Here is a 22382-nt window from a genome sequence, read left to right as displayed (position 1 = left end):
AACTATTCCAGCGACGTAAATGGGCGACTTAACCCTCACAGGGAAGTTGTATTTCGACCAGCAAAGACATGCAGGGACCAGGGAGGGAGCTAGTTCTCCCTGGCAGGCAGTGATCCCGGGTCACCTTCCTGATCACACCAGCACAGGGGGAAGCGACCGCAGCAGGGCTGGAGCCAGGGTGTCCAGATGTTGCCCCATGTGTCCAGCTGCAGACGAACCGGGCTGAGCGTCCGGCGATGGGCTTCCACGGCCCTCGCAATTGTGTCCGTCACCTGATAGAACAAGGGCTCTGTGTCCGGCGTGAGGGCGTGGGCTTCAGCAGGGTCTCTGGACAGATCGAAGAGCAATGGTGGGTCGTGATGGGCTACGTGGTCCCCGGAGCACGGGCAGACCCCTCTCCCGTAGCAGGCGCCGGCTCCCTCTGGGTGGAACACTGGGGTCCTGTAGTGCACTTTCCATAGTCTTCCCCCTGGGGGAAGGACAAGAATCTCAGGGCACTGACGTGGAGAAACGGAACGCACAGCTGGAGAGAAGACCAAGTGCCCATGAAGCGATCACGGATGCACAGATGTGGTCCATCCACACCATGATGGGATTCAGCCGTAAAAATAAATGAAGCTCTGAGACCCGCTACCACGTGAATCAACCTCAGGAACATGTTGCTGGGTAAGACAAGCCAGGCACACAAGGCCACGGAGTGTGTGATCCCATCTGTATGGGATGTCCACAGCCGGCCAATGCATAGACCCAGAAAGTACACGAGTGGATGCGAGACTGGGGAGGAGAATGGAGATGAGCCCTAATGGGGACAGGGTCTCTTTGGGGGAATGCAATGTTCTGGAACTAGATACGGGGGGTGTTTGCACAACATGGTGAATACGCCAAATGCCCCTAAGCTGGACATTTTAGAAGAGTGAATTTTACAGTGTGTGAACGTTATGCCCTGAATTTGTGTCCCTCCAAAATTCATGTATTGCAGCCCTGACCCCCAACAGGATGGCATTGGGAGGTGGAGGGTCTGGAAGACTCACAGGTCACAAGGATGGAGCCCTCAAGAGTGCAGTGAGTGCCCTTACAAGAGTCCAGACAGAGCTTGCTTCCCTTGTGTCTCTCCACCACGTGACGACACAGTAAGAAGTAGCAGTCTACCGCCCAGCAGAAGCCCATCTAGGATGTCCAGCCCCCAGAACTGGGAGAAGTAAGTTTATTGTTTGTACGTCCCCAGTCCCTGGCATTCTGATAAGACTGAATTACAACTGGGTGAAGCTGTTTGCAAAGGGGTGAATTCCTCGTGTCTTAGGAAGTTCCAGGCAGGATGCTCAGAGGCTTAAAATGGCAACAGCTGTTCTCCTGAAGCTTGCTCCAAGGCTCCTGGCAGCTAGCTGGGAAGGCAGCCACAGGAAAACATCAATAGGAAAAGGAAGGGAGGGAGGGAAGAAGGGAGAAAGGACGGAGGAAGGGAGGAGCAAGCTACAGCAAACCACCTCCAGCCTCTGGGAGGGCACCAGACCGAGCTCTGCCTTAGGAAGGAACTTTGAAAGAATGGAAGGAAGAAACATGGAGGTCCCTGCACCAGGGACCTGGAGTTGGGTCATGCCAACTGCACAACTTGCCCTCCCTGGCTTCCTGCTCTTTGGGAGGGAGGTCCCCACACCCATCCTTTGTATCTGCCCCCCAAAGCCATGTGTGTAACCGGAGGGTAGACAGCAGGATTCTGATGGGCCTGCCTCCTCCAGGAGCAGCTCCAGAGGCAAAAAGACCACGAAGCAGGAACAGATACGGGTCAGGATCAGGGCTGCTCCTGGTATCTGGGAAGCAAGGCCTTGTGCACCTAGCACATATGTGCAAAGAAAGGCATGCCTCCCTCCTTCCTATACCCGTCTGAGTCCTGGTTCCTGGGGCTGGCACCACTGTGCTTTGGCGTGTATAGACATGCAGCCTGTGAATAAAATCTCTGGCTTCTGTCCACCTCTGAGCACTTGTGGTGACCTAGCAGCTCCCCGCATGCTCACCTGTGACCTGGGGATAGCCATCGTCATCTGCCATTGTTCCAGGGTGAAATGGAATACTGTCCATCACCTGCTCATTAAAGGTCACTCATTGCTGTCATAATTCAGCAAATGAGTTGAGCACAAAGAGAAGACAAAGTCTCAGTGAAGGGAAACAGGCCAGACAGTGGTAAACACACAGAAATAAGAGAACTGTGAAGTGTGGAAGGTGATGGTGGAGGTGTGAGTGTGTGGGGGAGCAGGGGTGCACTGTGGGGGGATTCGTTTGGGTCAAGAAAGCCTTGCTGAGAAGGTAATATTGCATTTGAACATCAAGAATGAGCCAGTTGCATGGAGACCCAGTCCCCCATGAGTGTTCTCAGAGATGGGGAGAGGACAGGTCATAGTACAAGGAGGAATTTGGAGGAATGTGTTCTGATGTATGTGCAGTGGGTGGTGTTGGGATGGTTTTCAGCTGGGGGCTAAGTGGATTATGTGTGTAGCATAAACAGTGGATTCGTGAACACAAGTTAGAGTGCCACTGCAGAGGCTTGGGCAGTGGGAATACATTCCCCACCTACTCCCCTTGAAAAATATAAGTATTTGCCCAATGACTGAGAGGAGAGATTATGGGGGTAGCCACAATGTAAAAGAACAGATTTGAACACTGGACCCAGTTATTTGTGCTGCCAGGCATGCATGTTTGTAGATTAGGCTGTAAAATGAAATGACAGTTTTTTTGTTTTTAGAGATTTTATTTATTTATTTGACAGAGAGAGAGACAGCCAGCGAGAGAGGGAACACAAGCAGGGGGAGTGGGAGAGGAAGAAGCAGGCTCATAGCGGAGGAGCCTGATGTGGGACTCGATCCCAGAATGCCGGGATCACGCCCTGAGCCGAAGGCAGATGCTTAACCACTGCGCCACCCAGGCGCCCCTGAAATGACAGTTTTTAGAAAACCCTCCAAAGGGGAAGGAAATGTGTGATATGTAATTTTAAAAAAATGTAGCAATAAAAACCATACCAGATTACAATAATATTGAAAAGAATGGATGAAAAGGGGGGACATTTAAAGACAAAAACATCTATGGTAACTTCCTCAAATAAGGGAGATCCCAAGAGGTATTCCTTCACTCTTGATTCAGACAGCTAGAGACTTCTGGAGAATGATTTTGAGGAATAGGAAGATAAGAGTTAAATCACAAGAAGAATACGGGCCTTCCCAAACACTGAAGGAAAAAAGAAAGAATCACAAAACCTATGCAATCACAAAGTCACAAATCCAATCAATCTGTAGGGCAAATCCAAAAGAGAGGAGAAAATGTCAGGAAATGGCAGAATAATAGGGAAATAAAAATGCAGAAAAGTCACTCAAATAGGTGAAACTGTGTCATCAGAAGACAAAGGTAGCAGCAGAAATCAGTTGTGTATAAAATTTAACAACAGTTCTTGAGTAAATGCAAGAACTGGATTTTTAAAAGAAAAATAATCCCTAAAAACAAAATACATCTGAGAATGCCAGTTAGGCCAAGATGGACAATAGATACATAAAAACATGGAGGCAATTAAAATACAATGAAATTACTTGGGACAGGAACAATATGCTTGATGAAATGCATACTTTTTAAACAAGAAGAGTAACTGGAAGGACATAACATGTTTCAGGTGGGAAAATCTGATATTGTAAAGATAAGCAATCTTTTCCCTGAGTTAATTTACCCATGGGATGCAAAGCCAATTCAGATTGCCCTCGGATTAAAAAAAAAATCTTGCAAATGATTTTACAGTTCTTTTAAAAGCCCAGGAAATTCTGAAATGCAAAAACTATTCAGTATGAACATTGCAGCTTATCTCACAAAGTTATGATTATTACAAGGATGAAATCATGTCATTGAGTTAAGGCGGTTGAGACAGGGTCGGGGGGGAACCAGTGTGCAGACTTCCAAGGTGAGAGGCAGACCAGAACACTCACGGACAGGAAAGCCATATGAGAATCCCCTAAGCAATGGTAATATGGTGATAAGGACACTGACGGCTTGTATCAGGAAGGATGCTGCTGGTGTCAGGGGAAGACAATGCCAAGAAAGAGAGAAAAGGGCTAGTGTGAAGCAGAGCCGTGGGAGTAGAAGCCGAGATATGACTCGGTCACCCAGATTACTCACCGTCCCGTTGGTGCCAGCGGACCGCGTGCAGTAAATTCTCACAGTAATGCAGCAGGAACTCATGGTCTGAGTGCTGCACTGTCCCCAGCAGCAAGGGCAGCAGGTCCCGGCCATCAATCACCCTGCAGACAGGATCACAGGGGCTCAGAGATGCTGCAGGTGTGCACGGAAGGCATGCTCGTGCCTTAGCAAGCTTAGGGAAGCACTGGAACAGTCACCTCCGTTATTCGTCAACAAACATTGCCTTTGGCTTAAAGATCACCAAGGATCCAACATGCTCAGCTTAAGTAATTACCTGCCCAACCTTTTTACGAACGCAAGCCTAAGCAGATGATTCAGGGAAATGCCTTTTTGGTTTTATAGTGTATTGGGCTCTAAGCCATTCTAGCACCCAGTGTGCTCTCCATCAATACTGGGTATCATTTCCCTGTCTGCAGAGCGCCCTGCCTCGGCAGACCCTCCTCCATCCCAGCCTGCCTTGTCCTCCTCCCCCTTCCCTTCCTTGTCTTCTTCAGCTTCCAATATCTAGCTCCATTCCCACTCAGGATGGAGGTTTCTTGGGATTCCACTTCCATTTTCTCCGCCCTTCTTAGGAGAAAGCCTAAATCCACCACTTGTGATTTGCAGGGATGGCCCTGAGCATTTTATGCCCCAGGGACATGGTCCATTCGCAGGATCTTGTGTGTCAAATGTAAATCATCAGTACCGAGGGTAGATTTTGACAGATACTATCAACTTAGAAAAGCCATAAAAAGGGGATCTTTTTCTCTAATTTGACGGATGTTCTTTATCAAGGTAAAGAATTCAGAACCCCAAGGACATCTTACTTAGAGTTACTAGTTACCATGAAAAATGAAATAAAAGAATCTATTAGTCTATATGTCTACATATGTGTGTGTATATAAATATATAATTACACCTCCAAATATATATATTCATATACACATAGACACACATACAGCTTTAGGTGTCGTGTGTATATCCATCCAACACTATATGGCTATATTTATTTTAATTTCCAGTGCTCCAAGACATTTGCAATATACATGTCAGACAAATTTTTATTTTTAAAGCAAATAATACATTATAAATTAATTTAAAAATTAGCTAATTTAAAAATTAGCACCCAATTAGGGAAAAATAATCAACCAGAGATATGATATTCAGTGCAAGAAAAGAAAAAACAGGAGATGTTCAGGTATGAAATATTCAACCTGTCTAAGGATAAAACAGTGAAAATGATAGTATACGCATATGTCTATTTGTATAGACACATATGAGTAATTTATATATGTGTGTATATATATTACATGTACAGAATTTATTTTAATTCTGTTGTTTTACCATAGACATCTCACATATGGCTGGTAGTGATCCCTAAGGAACACTTGGGCAAAATACATCAAGAGATTTACCCATTAACGGTCATACTCTGACTCAGGAATTCACCTTCTAAGGAATTCTTACTAAGGAGGTAATTATGATAGGCAATGACATGACAAGAGAGTATATTTTTTAAAGCAAGGCTAATGCCCACATATAAGGGGATGGTTGAAAGAAAATAACATGAAGGCATTAAATTTTTTTGTCTATGCACAAAAATTCCTAAATATATATATATTTGCGTAAATATATATAACACATGGAAAATATATGTAAATGATTTTTCTGAACTACATATGTAGACAGATCTAGATAGATCGAGATACAGAGCTAACTAAATGATATGTATCATACAATTGTAATTGTAGGAGAATCACACATTTATTATTCTATGATTGCATAATAATTATGATTATATGAATTATCAGATTCTGAAAAAATTTTATTTTCTATTTCCCCCAAATTTTCCTATAATTTTTAAGACAGAGGAAAATTGGAATCTATGTGAAAGCTCTACCACAAAGAGGAATTTCCTGTGATGAGTTGTTAGATATTTCAATGACCACCCAAATGAAATGACTCCGCTTAAGAATCAGGAGAAGGAAAATGGACCTTCTATGTATGAAATGAAGCAGACCGCTGATCCCAGTAGCTAATAGCAGGGAGCCTAGAGTGTTTTCCCAGAGACGCGTTTCATGGATGGGTTACGCAATTCCCAAAGTGACAATGACATTTCACATACGTGTTTGTATGCAAAATTGAGTTGTTTGGGTTTCCTTGGGCTGTTCTGTACCTGTCCTGGGGCACCTCACCGCCCCCCAGCTGGACCACGGTGGGGAAAACATCCATCAGGCTGGTGGGCTCGTGGATCACTCGGCCGGCCGGCAGCACCCCAGGCCACCGGAAGATCCCTGGGACGCGGATCCCACCTTCCCAGCCCCCCATCCCTTTGCCACCTGTATGTAAACATGAACAGAAAAGAATGTGATTGTGCCATGTTTTTTTTTGGCAGCGTGGTTTACAATCTTTGGGGTACACCCAATAATGATGCCTCTGTAGTTGATTGAATTTCGGTTTGAGTATGATGTGGCCACCACGGTTCCCACTCTCCTCGGATGCATTGCCTAACTCCTGAGTCCATCGCTTGATGAATGCATCATCAAAATGTGGTCCATCCATACAATGGAAGATTACTCAGCCATGGAAAGGAAGGAAGCACTAACTCCTGCCACATGGAAAACACCATGCTCAGTGAAGCAAGCCACTTGCCAGGGACCACATACTGCATGATTCCATTGACACGAAATGGTTACAACAGGGAAATATACGGAGGCTGAAATAAGTTGGTAGTTGCCAGGGGCTGGGCACGGGGAGGGGGCGGGAACCAGGGAATGATTGCGAACGGGGACGGAGTTTCTTTTTTGAGGAGATGACCATGTTCTGCAAGTAAGTGGTGGTGACGGTTGCACAGTTCGGTGACTATGCCAAAAACCACTGCATTGGCAAAAGAAAAAAATCAAGTGGGAGCATGACAATTATAATTTCTACCCTGAATAGAAGCGGTAGTCCCTGGCGACTCTCTTGAGGTGGATGGTCCCATTCCACGGGAAGGGTTGGGAACTGTACGGCGGGGATAAAGACCATACACAAGGATCTGGTCATCTCTCTACCTTTGTAGATTCCATTCCAGCCTCCATATTGGTGGTTTCTCAGTTGAGCCTCTAAAGATCCCCCATGATCCGATGTAAAATAAACGAGGGTGCTGTTGGTCAAACCTTCCATATCCAAAGTATCAAGGATCTGCCCTGCAAAGAACACGTGGATTTGAGAGGATCGAAATGGAAAATTATCTCAAACCAAAGCTCAGCATCTTGGACCTCTCCGTGAGAATGAGCCTTTAGTGTTTGTAACGGCAGAAACTAGCAGTAAAATCGTGCTATCCCGAGTATCACTGACCCAAGGTTCATATACGCCCCACTCTGTTTCCAAAAAGTTTTAGGCAAGCTACAGGGTAAAGAGTACACAGGACAAAATAGCAAACACCTTAAAAGGAGGCAAAAGAAGAGTATAGAGTCAACCATACTTCAATTAAACAAAGGGAAAGAGGAAAAAAAGAAAGGAAAGAGGTCAAGAGCGTCTAGGAAAAAGGCTGACAATGGCATTGGTGATGTACATTCATCAATGAAGGATCCTTTACAACCGTGGTTCCAAGTTTTATCTTATAGTTACGTCAAAGGGAAATCTTATGGTTGATGCAATTCACCATGACTATGAGATTTTTTCTTTTTAATTGGACGGGAAGAATCATATTATTTTGTTTCTAACAGGAGACAAAACTTTCAATCTACTTTCGTGAGGACCCAGTGTTGTGAAAGTTGACTATGTTCTCAAACAGATCCTGGTATTGGATAGCTTTTACTTCTACCTTACGTGTGTCTTTATATTTAAACGGTATGTCTTTTGGGTGGGGTCTTGCTTTTTTCTACAGTCTGCATTTCCGGCATTTTCACTAGTTTGGTTGAGCACAGTGAAGACAATTGTCCATTCGCTTAGCTTGAAATGAACGATGTCGCTATTTTTTCTCTTTCTTCGCTCCATCCATCATTCAGCCATTTCTTTGTCTTCAGTTGCTTTGTTTGGGACACAGATTTAAAATTTGTGGGTCTATGAAATCCCCCTCCTTTAATTAATAGATTTTATTTTACTTTTTTAGAACAGCTTTAGGTTTTATAGGTAAGCTGAGTCGTAGTGTCAACAATGAGCCAATACTGATAAACTGTTACTAACTAAAGTCTGTAGTTTCTATGGTGGTTCACTCTTGCTGTTGTACATTCCGAGGGTTTTGACAAATGCATAACCATGTATCCAGCATTATCGTATCAGAAAATAGTTTCTCTGTCCTAAAAATCACCTATCTTCCACCTACCTACGCCAGGACAATGATTTTCATTAAAAAAATTATCATACCGTGGCTTGATTGAGTTTGAAACTGGAACAGAGAGGCACGGGAGCCATAGAGAAGATTCGTGAACTATGTCTTAAGAGTTCCTTATCTTGATGGACTTAGGGAGTTCTTAACTCTGTACTGTAAATTTCAGACCTTATCATTCAACATGTATTTGATGACATATATCTGCCCATGTATTCATTTAAAAGATTTTCCCTCAAGTTGTGGCATGGTGAATTCTGTTTCAAACACTCAAGATTTGACATCACATCAAATAGCCTGTATTTTCCAGTGATTCTTTATCTTTTCCACACAAGTACTGTAGAGGCATGGATGAGTGAGTCTGTCCTGAAGCCCCACTGGGGACGTGATGTGACATGTATCTTTGCCTACATGTCTCCCAACCTGCAGCATTTTCCATAAGAATTCACTCGACTGATGCATTTTCCTCCAAGGTGACATTTTCAATGGATTTTTTAAAAATATGTTTTACCTAAAATCTCTGAGTCCCATTATGCTGCAGCCCCTATCCCTCTCTGTCCAGCACCATGTCAACCTAAGGGCACCCAAGTCCTTGCTTGAGACTCAGGGGAGCGGCCATGTCCATATCCATGTACCCACTGAAGCAATGTGCACTCTGTCATGCCAGGCATCATTCCAAACCCAGGGCATGCATGGAGAGAACAGAGCAAGACAGTCCCACCCATGGGGATTTTAATCTATGTTCTCCTGGGGAAAAACCAAAAACCAACCCACCTAAGACAGTGTGATGAGCAGAAAGAAAGCAAACCCAGTGAGGAAAAGGCTATACTCGCTTACACCCTTCGTGTTCAATGAGATGGCACTATTCACACTTCCTCTTCCCGCTTCAAGCTGGGTTAATCTCCTCTCATTCTGTATGTCCTTTCCTCCCACTGTTTTAGAAGGGGCACCTGTCCTGTTTTCGCCAGGAAAAGGCACTTACCCAACATCCAGTCCATCTCTTCCGTGTTATCCCCGTACAGCCCGTGCACGCTCTTCCCGCGGAACGTCTCCGTAGTGATCAGAGGGGTGTGCACGTGTAGAAAGGAGACGAAGAGGAGGAAAGGTCTGTGCTTGTTTCTGAAAATAAGGAACAGTGACTGGGGTTAGTTTTACGTAAAGTGCAGATTGAGGTCCTAGAGACGCAAAATACGGATCTAGATTGGGCTGTCCTTAAACAAGTGTATCTGCTACTCTTGAATGTGATGACTTCACCCTTCCAAAGTCTGTTGAAAAATTCACACTGATATTATACATATTTTTTCCTGAATTTTATGAATGTGAAGCTAACACAGAGCAGGCAAATGTCTGATCTGACATTAATTTCAATTAGTTCAGTCTATGTTCCCACCTCGAACCTTAGGGTGTAGAATAAAGCGATATTGCATTTTTGGTTTTCTTTTTCATTGCTCTCAAGCAACCAAGTTCAGGATATGACACGGTTATTTTAAAACACACTTTGAAAATCATGAGTATTAGGTTATTAATTTCAATTTGATTGTGCCCCATCTAGGTGGTGCCGCATCTGTCCCTCTCTCCATCTGATCCCTATGGTCCACTCTGTGTCCTTCAACTACAGAAACAAAGGTGAACATCTTCGACTTACTTAGGACACAATAGGCTCACCCACTGTAATTTGCGAGCTCTGGTTGACCCTTGAACAACACAGGTTTGAACTGTGTTCAAACTTACATGTGCATTTTTTTAAAAATATGCAGCACAGTGCTATAAATGTATTTTCCTTATGATTTCCTTAATAATGTTTTCTCTTCTCTAGCTCATTTTACTGTAAGAATTCAGTATTTAACATACAAACATGTGAATTTCAACAGACATGGTGTCAGTGACCCCAAGACCCCCATGTTGCTCAAGGGTCAATTGTAATTATCAGCATCATTTCTTTCTTTCTTTTTTTTTTTTTTAATTTTTTTATTTATTTATTCGACAGGATAGAGACAGCCAGCGAGAGAGGGAACACAAGCAGGGGGAGTGGGAGAGGAAGAAGCAGGCTCCTAGTGGAGGAGCCTGATGTGGGGCTCCATCCCATAACGCCAGGATCACGCCCTGAGCCGAAGGCAGACGCTTAAACGCTGAGCCACCCAGGTGCCCCATCAGCATCATTTCTTTTTTTTTTTTTTTTTAAAGATTTTCTTTATTTATTCGACAGAGATAGAGACAGCCAGTGAGAGAGGGAACACAAGCAGGGGGAGTGGGAGAGGAAGAAGCAGGCTCATAGCAGAAGAGCCTGATGTGGGGCTCCATCCCAGATCGCCGGGATCATGCCCTGAGCCGAAGGCAGACGCTTAACCGCTGAGCCACCCAGGCGCCCCTATCAGCATCATTTCTGACCCATGTTAGGCAATTCCATGAAAAGAATGTTCTGGAGCGTGATCACAACCTCATCACCACCGGTGGAATCGGGGTTCAATGGTGTCTCCCGCTTTAAGGAACACTTGGGGAACATGGAACTGCCCTGTGTGATGTAGCTTTATATCGTGCCTGTCTTGGCTCTGACACAGTTAAGTCCCTTTGTTATTCAAATTTACATTTAGGATAGAGTTACCAACAGGACAACTTAGTTCTGAGGGTAGAGCTTTAAAAATATTTAGAATTTATTGTAAATCTCCAGCTAATTCAGTTTGTTTTGTTAGTTAAATATGGCCCGTGGTGGTTATGGGGTGCTTACATAATGGGACTAGCTCCAAGTAGGAGGGGACAGCAGCGAATTTCAACTGACCTGTCACCTGTTTCAATGGGCACAATCAAGTTGGACTCAACTGAACATCATCTCTGACACATTTTGCCAAATATATCTTTCTGGCCCGGGATGATTTCACCATTCCTATCTCCATTACAGAAAGAAAGTGGAAAGACTTTTCGAAATGCATTTTCAATGTGGTTTTGATTTGAATTTCCCTGATGGCTAATGATTTTGAACATTTTTTCATGTGTCTGTAAGCCATTTGTATGTCTTCATTGGAAAAGTGTCTGTTCATATCATCTGCCCATTTTTTGATTTGATTATTTGTCTCTCGTGTATTGAGTTTGAGAAGTTCTTTGTAGATCTTGGATACTAGTCTTTGTAGTGTGATTTGCAAATATTTTCTCCCATTCCGTGGGCTGCCTCTTAGTTTTTTTGACTGTTTCCTTGGCTGTGGATTAAAAAGATGCGGTCCATATATACAATGGAATATTACTCAGCCATCAGAAAGAACGATTACACAACATTTGCAGCAACATGGACGGGACTGGAGGAGATTATGCTAAGTGAAATAAGTCAAGCAGAGAAAGACAATTATCATCTGGTTTCACTCATTTATGGAACATAAGAAATAACAGGGAGATTGGTAGGAGAAGGAAGGGAAGAATGAAAGGGGGGGTAAATAGAAGGGGGAATGAACCATGAGAGACTGTGGACTCTGGGAAACAAACTGAGGGTTTCAGAGGGGAGGAGGTGGGGGAATGGGATAGGCTGGTGATGGCTATTAAGGAGGGCACATATTGCATGGTACACTGGGTGTTATACGCAACTAATGAATCATGGAACATTACATCAAAAACTAAGGATATACTGTATGGTGACTACCATAACATAATAAAAAATTATTATAAAAAAAAAGAAATGCATTTTCATCATGGACCAGAGCTCTAGGATGAAGCTAACTCTTTGACACTCACCTTTGGACAAAGGACGAGACCTCTTTGAGAATAAGAGAGGTCGTCCTTTGAAAGTGCATGGGCTGCTCAGTGATGGTGTGGTTCCTCATCAGAAAGCAGTCTGCATGAACAATCAGGACCCCCACGAAGTAGGAGGTCATGAAGAACAAGAAGGCTGCAGTGGTTAACCAGATGACCGGAGTCCACGAGCCCGATGTCAGGCGGGTGAGTTTCCCAGCGGTGAGTGTCAGGGCAGCGAAGGCCATGATTTGGAAGCAGACGTTGAGTTTGTGCTCCATGCCTGCACGCTTCTCTGACAGTTCCCAGTGGACGCAGTCTCCCATCATGGAAAATGGCATTCCGTAGAAATGGTCAAATCCGTGGTTGAGTGGGTGGTGGCAGTGATCATTGGAAGAGTCGCAGTTGAGACCCAGATGCCATTTCCCTGAAAGGCATAAAGGACGCCCGTGTGACAGCTACGTGATCACGGGTTAGTAAAGTACTGCGTGCTTGCCGCATCCCAGCTGCTCTGCTGCGTGCAGGAGCAGGGCAGGGAGGTGGAGGGGCATAGCTAGTGTTCACTGCTATTTCAGCCGCAACCTGGCTTCACTGTTACAGGGGAATGAGGACCTGTGCGGCAGCATTTCGTGGTATGTTGTTTCCTGAGCTGCTGAAACAAATTACCATAAACATGGTTGCTTAAAACAGTAAGAATTTAAGCTCCCACAGTTCTAAGGCCAGAAGTCCAGAATCAAGGTGTGACAGGGCCATGCTCCCTTCTGTCGGCTCCTGGGGAGGATCTTCCTGCCTCTTCTAGCTTCTGGGGGCTCCAAGCGTTCCTTGACTTGTGGTCATATCCCTCCCATCCCTCCGTGGCCACACTGCCTTCTCCCCTTCTGTGTCATATATCCCTCTTCGTCTCTCTTAAAAGGACTCTTGTCCTTGCATATAAAGCCCACCTGGGTAATTCAGGATCATCTCCTCAAGATCCTTAATTTAATCACATCTGCAAAGACCCTTTTCCCACATAAGGTACTATTTTTTAGCCTCCAGCGTGTATGGCATGGTATCTTTGGTGGCCATTATTCAGTCTACTGTAGCTGACTTTGCAAAGGTGGGGCAGAGCAATACAGAAGCCACAGAGTGCTTACATTGTTCTAGAAAACAACCTGCTGTACTCAGGGTGGGTGAAAGATTTCCCGACTTTGGAATTGTCCCTCTCTTTGTTAAACCACTGGCATGGGGGTCAGGGTCATGGTAGGCGATTGGTTCTACAGAGCCAGCTTTCAAGTTCAATCAATGGCACGTGCTTAACTTCTCTACTGTCACGCCTAGAGCGTTGATAGAGACCTGTGTGTCTTCCCACCACCCCAAATGGCGTCTCTCATCCAGAAAACATTATTTGATTTTCCAAGGAGAATAGTCCCATGAGAATAGACTTCTGTCTCAAAAAACTGATAATGAGCCTATTGGATTCAACATTCGGTGTATCAGCTGGTCTTGCTCTTCATGATCAATACATGGCACTGTTAATAATCAGTGTAACACGATAACGGCAGGGTCAGCTTGGTCCCCTGTCAAGAAACTACCATCCTCAATTGTACTGCATTCTATACATGACATGGTTCGTTGACATCCAGAAAAATAAGCATGCTATTTATGGGAGCACAGAGGGAAGTATTAAGCCCTGCAGTCACATTTCTGTGCAGAATTAAGGAACAACATTATGGAAACGGTTGGTAATTTGTTGACATTGGAAAAAATTTTCCTTTTTTTTCTTTTAATCATGATGCATCAGCAAATACTATGAAATGTCAGGTGTTTCATTAAGCTGATATATCTTAGCATCTACTTTGCACTAGGCAGTCTGGGTTGTGAGGTCATTCCTGCATTCATTGGGTGTTCCATCTGGTGGAAAATCCCACTGCATCAAAACCATTTCATTTTCAAGCTTTTTGGTTGAACACACTCTCCGTATAAAGGAAATGTGCTTAATACTTAAAAAATATACATACCTATTAGCCCAGTGGCATAGCCTCTGTCTTTTAATATTTTTGCGAAAGTTGTCTCATTGGTTGGGAGCCCTCCAGATACTCCGGTCCACTGGAGAACACGATAACCATTGCTGGAAACCATACCTTTGGGGAACCATTTTCAAAGAAACGTTACCATCACACATTGACACTAATCATTATTATTAATTTTTCATTTAAAATAGGCAGTGAAAAATGAATTGAAAACTTAGTGAGAAGACGTATTGTTCCGTTATGTGAAGGTGATAAACACAAAGAGAATTAAGTGAAAAAGGAACAAGAACTAAAAATGGTTTTATAATTTCACCAAACTCTTGATATAATCTAGGGATTCTCAAATTGTCCGTACTTTGGAATCATTTGGGAAGATCCAAAGAATTCTGAAACCTGGTTGTCAATCCAGAGGTTGTGATTTTATTTTATTTTATCTTATTTTAAGATTTCATTTATTTGTTTGTTTTAGGGAGAGAGAGCAAGCGCGTGAGCAGGGGGAAAGGCAGATGGGGGAGGGAGTGGGGGGGAATCTCAAGCAGACACCAGGGTGACTGTGGAGCCCAATGCAGGGCTTGACCTCACAACCCTGAGATCACGACCTGAGCTGAAGCCAAGAGTTGGATGCTTAGCCAACTGAGCCAATCAGGTGCCCCCCAGAGACTGTGATTTTAGTTGGTTGGGGGCAGAATTTGGGATTTGGAATGGTTGCAAGGTATCCCAGATGATTCGTATGTGCTAACAAACTAAGGAGCCATGGATATAATTCACACTGACCCTGACATACCCAAGGCATCTACTCAAGTGTTTAAAAATGTAGATTAAATATTTGTCCAAAGCTCTGCAGTATACGGCCAAGAACCGCTGACTTAGAAGATGCTCTGTGCCTCCTAGACCATTTTGATGAATGCAGGTCAGTCTTCCTACACAAGATCTACCTGGTTCTAAGAGTGAACATATCTCATCGATCATCGTTTGGGAACTTGGAGAATTCTTTCTGAGATTTTCCAAAACTTTGAGCATGCATCTGGTTCAGAAGAAGACCAGTGGAATATAAATTTACGTTAGCCAGGATTCCTTCTTCCCTGGGGGCATGAGAAGGTGCCAGGGACCCATACACATGAGGGTCTGTGGGAGTCAGTTTGGTGTGTCACATGGCCAGGCCAGTCCCCAGTGATTCAAACACTAGTCCACTAGTTAAGGTGTTTCAGTGAACATCTTGCAAGATATGGTTAACATCTACTATCAATTGGCTTTAGCTAAAGGAGATAACCCTTGATATGGAGGTTCCTTATCTTTAGGGCCAAAGGGCAGAAGGACGCCAAAGATATCACACAGACTTTCAGACTTCTGGTCTGCTGCCTACTCAATCCCTTTACCCGTGTCACCTCATTATCTACAGGGCTCTATGGCTCTTAGTGACTCTACTCTGATGGTAGCAATGTGGAGGGCTTAGATTATTCTCTCCCCACTGTAGCAGTGGACCCACGCTTTAATACCTCTAATACAGGTTGTGTGTTCTTCTCCAGAGCCACGGTTAGACACGAAGGAGGACAAACCTGATCGGAGAGGGTATCTGCCCGTTAGGAAAGCAGCCCTGCTTGGGGTGCACACTGACGCAGCTGCCAAGTGCTGGGTGAGCGTCACACCGTCCTCTGCAAGGCGGTCAATATTTGGAGTCCTACAGAGGGAAACACAGTGTTATTCCTTCACAAACAAACACATAGGTTTCTACAAGCATACCTACGTATTTAATAGACATTTAGCCCATCAATGTCCACCATAGCCATACTAGGGAAAGAGCCCAGATGTCCACCAACAGATGAATGGATATGGTTCGTATATACAATGGAATACTACTCAGCCATCAGAAAAAATGAAATCTTGCCATTTGTAATGACATGGGTGGAACCAGAGGGTATTATGCTAAGTGAAATAAGTCAATCAGAGAAAGACAATTATCATATGATCTCACTCATGTGGAATTTAGGAAATAAAACAGAGATGAACATAGGGGAAGGAAGGGAAAAATAAAACAAGATGAAATCAGAGAGGGAGACAAACCATAAGAGACTCTTAAGTATAGGAAAAAAACTGACAGTTGCTAGAGGGGAGAGGAATGGGAGATGGGGGGATGGGGTAACTGCGTGATGAACGTTAAGGAGGGCACATGATGTGAGGAGCACTGGGTATTACATAAGACTGATGAATCACTGAGTTCTACTTCTGAAACCAATAATACATTATATGTTAAATAACTGAATTTGAACTTTAAAAAAAGAAAGAAAATCGACCCATCATCATTTAACACATCAAGGTGTTCTTGGGAATGACCAAAAGGCAGTGGCAAGAACTTCAAATGTCATCCGTACCATTGAAGGAACATAAACTCGATTCAATATTGTCTAGGAAGTTTCTGTAGCATGCTACTGGTACGGAGATGGGCATCATGGGAAATCCAGGATCGAGAGCCTGGTGCATCTTCTCCCGTGGGACTCACAGTTATGATTGGAACGTTGGACCTCACGGCACCAACGTATTGTAGTCTGTACGTGAGGGTGGGATTCAGACGGAGGTTCATGGTGTTGCCCGAGCTGGGTCCCCAAGGGCAATTCGAATGTGATCAAGGCGATGGGGTGAGCTCATTCTAAGAGAGATGGGCCAGCAATGACAGATGAGCATGTCATATCTGGTGATGACGGGGACATGGGTTTGTCCATCAGAAGCAGAGCTTTTCAGCAGGGAGCACCGAAGTCATGCATGAGGGGTGGACTTGGGCTGATGGGTGAAAATGGAGCATGAGTAAACTCAGGTTTTTGACTCTGATGCAACACCAAAGATTTTTTCAAACATTGTCCGTCATGGACTGTGCACATGGAAACCACGTCTAAAAGTGAAGTGACGAGTCACAGGTAGGATAATTTGAGCTGGGGTTAGCGCTGGGGTGGGAAGAAGGAAGGGTTAGGGGGCGTGAAAGGAAATGCAGAGTCCTGTTGGAGTTTGGATGGCACATATGAACAGTTAGATTCATTGTCGGCGGTTCTCATCGGATGCCAGGTGAGCGGCTCTCGGATCCTTGCCTGATGCTGTTGTTGCCATAGCAGCCAATGTCGCCAATGCCGAAATCGTCCGCCATCAGAAGAAGGATGTTTGGACGCGCTCCAGATAAATCCCCACAAGCCGAGGGCCTCACACCGAGAAGCACGCCGACCGTCACAGCCAGCCAGCTCCTGAAAGACAACGTGCCCGGGAACGCTTAACATTGCTTCCCGTGTCAATAACGTGACTTCTGTATATGGGACTTTTTCAGGCGTGTCAGCATTTTAGGGGACCTTGATATTAGCATCCCATTGCAGAAGAGTTTGAATACATTCTTAGGCACTTGATTCTTTTTTTTCTTAGTTGAAAATGACTCACGCTCTTGATGGCTTTATTTCAATTGTAAACATTTTTTTTTTTTGAAGCCCTGGGGTCTGTTGTTAGGTGATCATACCCATGATTAAGAAAAACCCTTATTTGGTTTCTTTTTATGAATGGATCAGGTCCCCAGAACAGTGACAGCTCCTTCCCCTTTACCCCTTCTCAATTTTTCCTTAAATAAGTAAACCGTGTTGGGTATTTGTGTTGCTTTGTAGGCAGTTAAGCCACTGACCAGAGCAAGACAGAGATGAAAACCCAGGGCAAGGGCTTACCAATGCCAGCTGGTGATTCTGAGTCTATTAAAAGTCTCCATATAGTCCAGCAGGAATGTGACTGACTTTTTTCACTCAAGGATACCTGATGGGAAGTGATGGAGGTTCTATCCCAGAGCAGAGACACCTGGTGGTGGCATATCAGGAGAAAGAATTGCCATGGGGCTTGGTGGCTTTCCCACCATCATCACTACCATAACCGTGGCATCCGTGGAGCCCTTTATATATATATATATATATATGGCACGAGCATACACAGCAGGACAAGAGTGTTGCAATCCCCGGTGCCATGGAATAAAGATGGGATCTGAAGTTTGCAATATGGGCTCCCTGGAAAACCAGACAACTGGGTTTGGGAAGAGTGAAATAGAATTCCTTCAGAGGCTCCTGGATGGGGAAGAGTGGATCACTGGTGGGAATCCTGAATCCCATGATCACTCCCCCAGGTGCACCATCAGTGACTAGGGGAGCAAGACCACTCTGTAGATCCTGACAAAGGGACAAAAAGAAACGTAGAAGCAGGAACAGAAGATCAAAGATTGCATGGAATCTAGTCTTACCAAGAGTGCTCCCGAGGTAACATGTTCTTTCCTGCCTTTTATTTCCTGGAAGAAATAAAGAGGTCTATCATTACAAAGGCGGCAAGTATGCACTAATTCCGTGTATAAAATACTAAGTACGTAAGGAAAGGGAGACTTTGATTCTCTCTGATGCTATCAGTGAAACCTTAAAACAAGGACCGAAAACTCATAAAGAGAATGATCTTCCCCATTGAAAAGGCTTTTAAAATGCTGAACACTGGGGTGCCTGGGTGGCTCAGTCATTAAGCTTAAGCGTCTGCCTTCAGCTCAGGGCGTGATCCAGGCGTTATGGGATCCAGCCCCGCATCAGGTTCCTCCGCTGGGAGCCTGCTTCTTCCTCTCCCACTCCCCCTGCTTGTGGTCCCGTTCTCACTGGCTGTCTCTCTAACAAATAAATAAAATCTTAAAAAAAAAAAAATGCTGAACACCGTGTTAAGAAAGTAGAAGGTGTGTCTATCGAGGGCCAGACGCTACCTATTTGGGGCTTTTCTGCACAGGTGGTCCTTGTGGCTACTATTCCGCTTGGCAGCCTGTAACGTGGCAGCCGCCGTGGACGGTACACATAGATGACTGGGTGTTGCTGTCTTCCCCTGAAGCCTTATTTACAGATCAGGTGAGGTTTGCCCCCAAGAACCATAGATTCCTGATTTTTGATACAGAAGGTAGAAAGGAAAGAAAATGCAACATGAAGTGATACAATTATTGACTTGAAATGATCTACAATACATGTATTTTGTTTAAATTTTTACTTGCCGTAAATACAGATAACAAAATTTACCATCATAACCATTTGTAAGTGCAAAGTTCGGTGGCATTGAGCATATGCACTCCACTGTGCAACCATCGCCACCATCCACCTCCGGATATTTCTCATCTGTCCCAACTGCAACTCTGGCCCCATTCATTAAATACGAACTCCCCATCCCATCCCCAGCCCCTGGCTCAGACATTAAGGCAAAACCAACTTTGGATTTCTGTGGGTCAATGACCTTGACCTGGCTTGGCCCTTGCAGTGACCTGGAATCCCTACTCATGAGTTGTTTGAAGAGATCTTGGCTTCCATGGTGGGGGGGCTTCTGAGTCTGGGGAGCATCCAGCCGTCCTATGAGCACCACCCTGCCCCATGTGAGCTGCTCCCTGGGAAGGGCCAACGGGCTCCAGGTCTTTCCAATGCAGCCCAACCTTTCTACATCCTTCATGTTCTGTGGACCTCAGTCCTTGGCCACAGGTGGTGTGGCATTCTTTGCAAGCTCCCTGGACATCTCAGGTGATTTCTCACACCTTTGCACATGGCATTCATCTCAGTGGAAGGACAGGGCAATGAGCCTGTGGTCAACAAGATGGCTGTTACGTGCAGCTGGGACAGCGAAAAGCTTGTGCAGAAAAAGACCCCACGGGATAGGTTCCTTTGTGGGCCATATGTGGACACAGCATCCATAGCAGACACGTTTTCAAGTGCCATATAGGCTGATGGGTTCCACCCCCGGGCAAGGTCTAGCACCAAGTCACGGCTGTTAATTTGCTTTACTCCTTTCCAGGAAGGATTTTAGAGAGTGTGAGCCACCTAGCTCAGTCCACATTTTTGTTTTGCTTTTGGAGGGTAAGTGATGCCACGTCTTGTGCTATGTGCTTTTTCTATCATCCAAACTGTTTAGTTGACATCGGGGCTCACTCTTGGTGGTACTCATTCTATGGGTTTGGACAAACGTTATAATGACATGGAACCTCCATTAGAGTATCCTACAGAGTGGTTTCACTGTCCTAAAAATCCTCTGTGCTGCCCCTGTCCATCCCTCCCCACCCCCAACCCCCAGCAACCACTGATCTTTTACTATCTCCAGAAGTTTGCCTTTTCCAGAAAGTCCTAGAGTCAGAAGTGTATAGGGTGTGCGTTGTTGGTGAAGCCATTCCACTCCTCTGACGGAGAGCTAGAGTGTCGGGGATTCTGTCTACCTGACTTGCTTTTACAGTTAGATGGTCTGGACAGCGTGTCTCAGAGTGAGCAGAGGAGGGAAGCTGGAAATGCTTTCTTCTCATACTATCCACATGCAACCTACCCTTAGTTTGGACCAGCTTATGACTTCTTTGGGCTACAAATCTTAAATCATGACCTCTTAGGGGGTCTGTATAAATATTTTTATTTGTGTGTATTTATAAATTTCATAATATATTATACATTATATGGTAATATACATAGGCATACAACATATGGTCGTATTTAAAAATATGAAATATATGCTATAGCTATGGCCGTTATGTGCAGCTGGGACAGGAATTTTATCTATTTCTACCTAAAATTTTGTGGTTTTTTGCCAGAAAGAGCGTATTAGGGGAGGCTTCTGACTTTTCTGGGAAAGGTGGCTGGTTATGTCTGTCATATCTGCTTATAGTTGAGACTCTGTATCTGGCAGTCAATCATAATTGAAAAGTCATATGTGGTTTCCTTACACCAAATCTTGGCCTATCTTCTAAATGATATCTTTATTTTATATATATATATATATATTTTTTTTTTTTTCCAGTGACCTCAGCGGTTTACAGAATGCTCATACTTTGCTTCAGATTGGCTTTCTGTTAGAAGAGAAAACTTTAAGAAAACACAGCGGAGGAGAAAAGCAGACAAGAGCGTGGTGGTTCCCAGGGGCTGGGGCGGGGAAGTGGGGGAGGTGAGGTTTAAGGGACAAAGTTGGAACCAGAAGACAAGAAAGTTCTGGCGATCGAATGCACAACATGGCGCTCATACTAATGGCACTCCAAGTCCCTCGTACACCAGATCTTAATCCTTCTCCAAGCCAAAAAGGCGTGGTAACTACGTGACACCTGGAGGTATTAGCCAGAGCCGGTGTGGTAATCACAAAGCGATTTCTGCACCTATCAAATGCGCACACGTTGTATCCGTCAAACCAGACAATGTCATCAGTCAGTTGGACCTCAGCTTTTAAAAAAAGATGAGGAAAGCACGGTGCAACCCGTAATGTAGGCTTTAACTCTCTTCCAGGCGGGGACGAGACTGCACGCCAGCTTTCTGGCCGTCTTCCACCCCCAGGGCACCAAGCCTGCCTTGGCCACTCGGCCCAAGCCCTGTTCCCAAATCTAGCTGAGTTCCCAATCTCCAGGATCCCTTCCATGTCCTTTCCACAGGCTCTGAGACCTGTAGGAATCTAGGATTTTTCCATGTGCCCCCGCCTCTGGATTATGTTTCTAGTTTGTTCCAATCTGCATTGCTTTTTGAAATCGCCCCAGGGAAGGGGGCGTGGAAATGTGTCACTAATGTGTTTGCTTTCATTTTTTTTCTTTTTACAAAATTGCTTCTAAAAGATTGCTAGAGACCGCCTCCGAGGACGCCGTGTGTCCTGCACCGCGGCGTGCTGTTTGGGACAGCTGCCCAGCATCCCTGGAGGTGCCGGGACCACCCTGCCAGGAGACCCCAGAGATCTGCTTACCTGGATGGCTGGAGGCTGGAGGCTGGAGGTTGGGGGCGAGGGGCTGGTCGTGCAAGGCAGGGAATGGCCTCTCCTTGCCTGTTTGCCGGGCCGGAGGCACTCACCGGCTGCCCGTCCCCAGGCCTGCTCAGGCTGCTGCACGCATGTGCACAGATCGCTCTTCAAAGCCACAGCAAGGAGGTGGCAGAAACCAAGTTCGGTTGTCCAGAGAATGGACAGGGCAGTCGCCGGCGACCGGGTGCTACGGTATTCTCTGGATTCTACAGAGACCTTCTGTTCCTCGTTACAAAACGGAACCCCCCCCAGAAGGAGCCCGGAGCGCTCCTGCTGTGAACAGTGACTCATTCATTCCCGGGGAGGTGGAAACCTTCCTGACCTTTGTTCAACTCAGAGGGGTATTTGCTGGCTGTGCGCCAAAGTGGGAAAGCGGTCGCCTTAAAAAATGCCTCTTGAACAGTCCTTAAATTTTGTAGCTTTTCTCCCCC

At 45.0% G+C, this 22382-nt stretch overlaps 1 protein-coding gene across 1 annotated transcript; it reads right to left on the bottom strand.

The window, feature by feature from the left end:
• Positions 1–20: 20 nt before the first annotated feature.
• Positions 21–22132, bottom strand: ARSL (arylsulfatase L). The gene is made up of 11 exons (XM_045813664.2): positions 21898–22132; positions 18434–18478; positions 17262–17411; positions 15741–15862; positions 14173–14295; positions 12179–12602; positions 9444–9580; positions 7203–7337; positions 6326–6488; positions 4150–4271; positions 21–469 (listed from the first exon to the last, which is right to left on the bottom strand). Exons 2-11 carry the CDS (start codon positions 18454–18456, stop codon positions 90–92), a joined length of 1779 nt encoding a protein of 592 aa, XP_045669620.1. The 5' UTR covers positions 18457–18478; positions 21898–22132; the 3' UTR covers positions 21–89.
• Between the last annotated feature and the right edge of the window lie 250 nt (positions 22133–22382).

Source organism: Ursus americanus, chromosome X (assembly GCF_024610735.1).
Source record: "Ursus americanus isolate L20-20 chromosome X, mUrsAme1.1.p, whole genome shotgun sequence".
Taxonomy (NCBI): domain Eukaryota; kingdom Metazoa; phylum Chordata; class Mammalia; order Carnivora; family Ursidae; genus Ursus; species Ursus americanus.
The sequence above is the reverse complement of the archived record's forward strand: the minus strand, read 5'-3'. Positions and strand labels throughout refer to the sequence as shown.

What these genes read in the sequence shown, in the direction of transcription:
- ARSL (XM_045813664.2), bottom strand. Translation starts at nt 18,456, where the DNA reads ATGTTACCTCGGGAGCACTCTTG. An exon ending in AGAGATGGACTGGATGTTGG is followed by an intron (nt 7,338 to 9,443) that starts GTAAGTGCCTTT and finishes TGTTCTTTGCAG; the next exon opens with GGCAGATCCTTGATACTTTG. An exon ending in GGTGAGGTGCCCCAGGACAG is followed by an intron (nt 4,272 to 6,325) that starts GTACAGAACAGC and finishes TCCTGTCTGCAG; the next exon opens with GGTGATTGATGGCCGGGACC.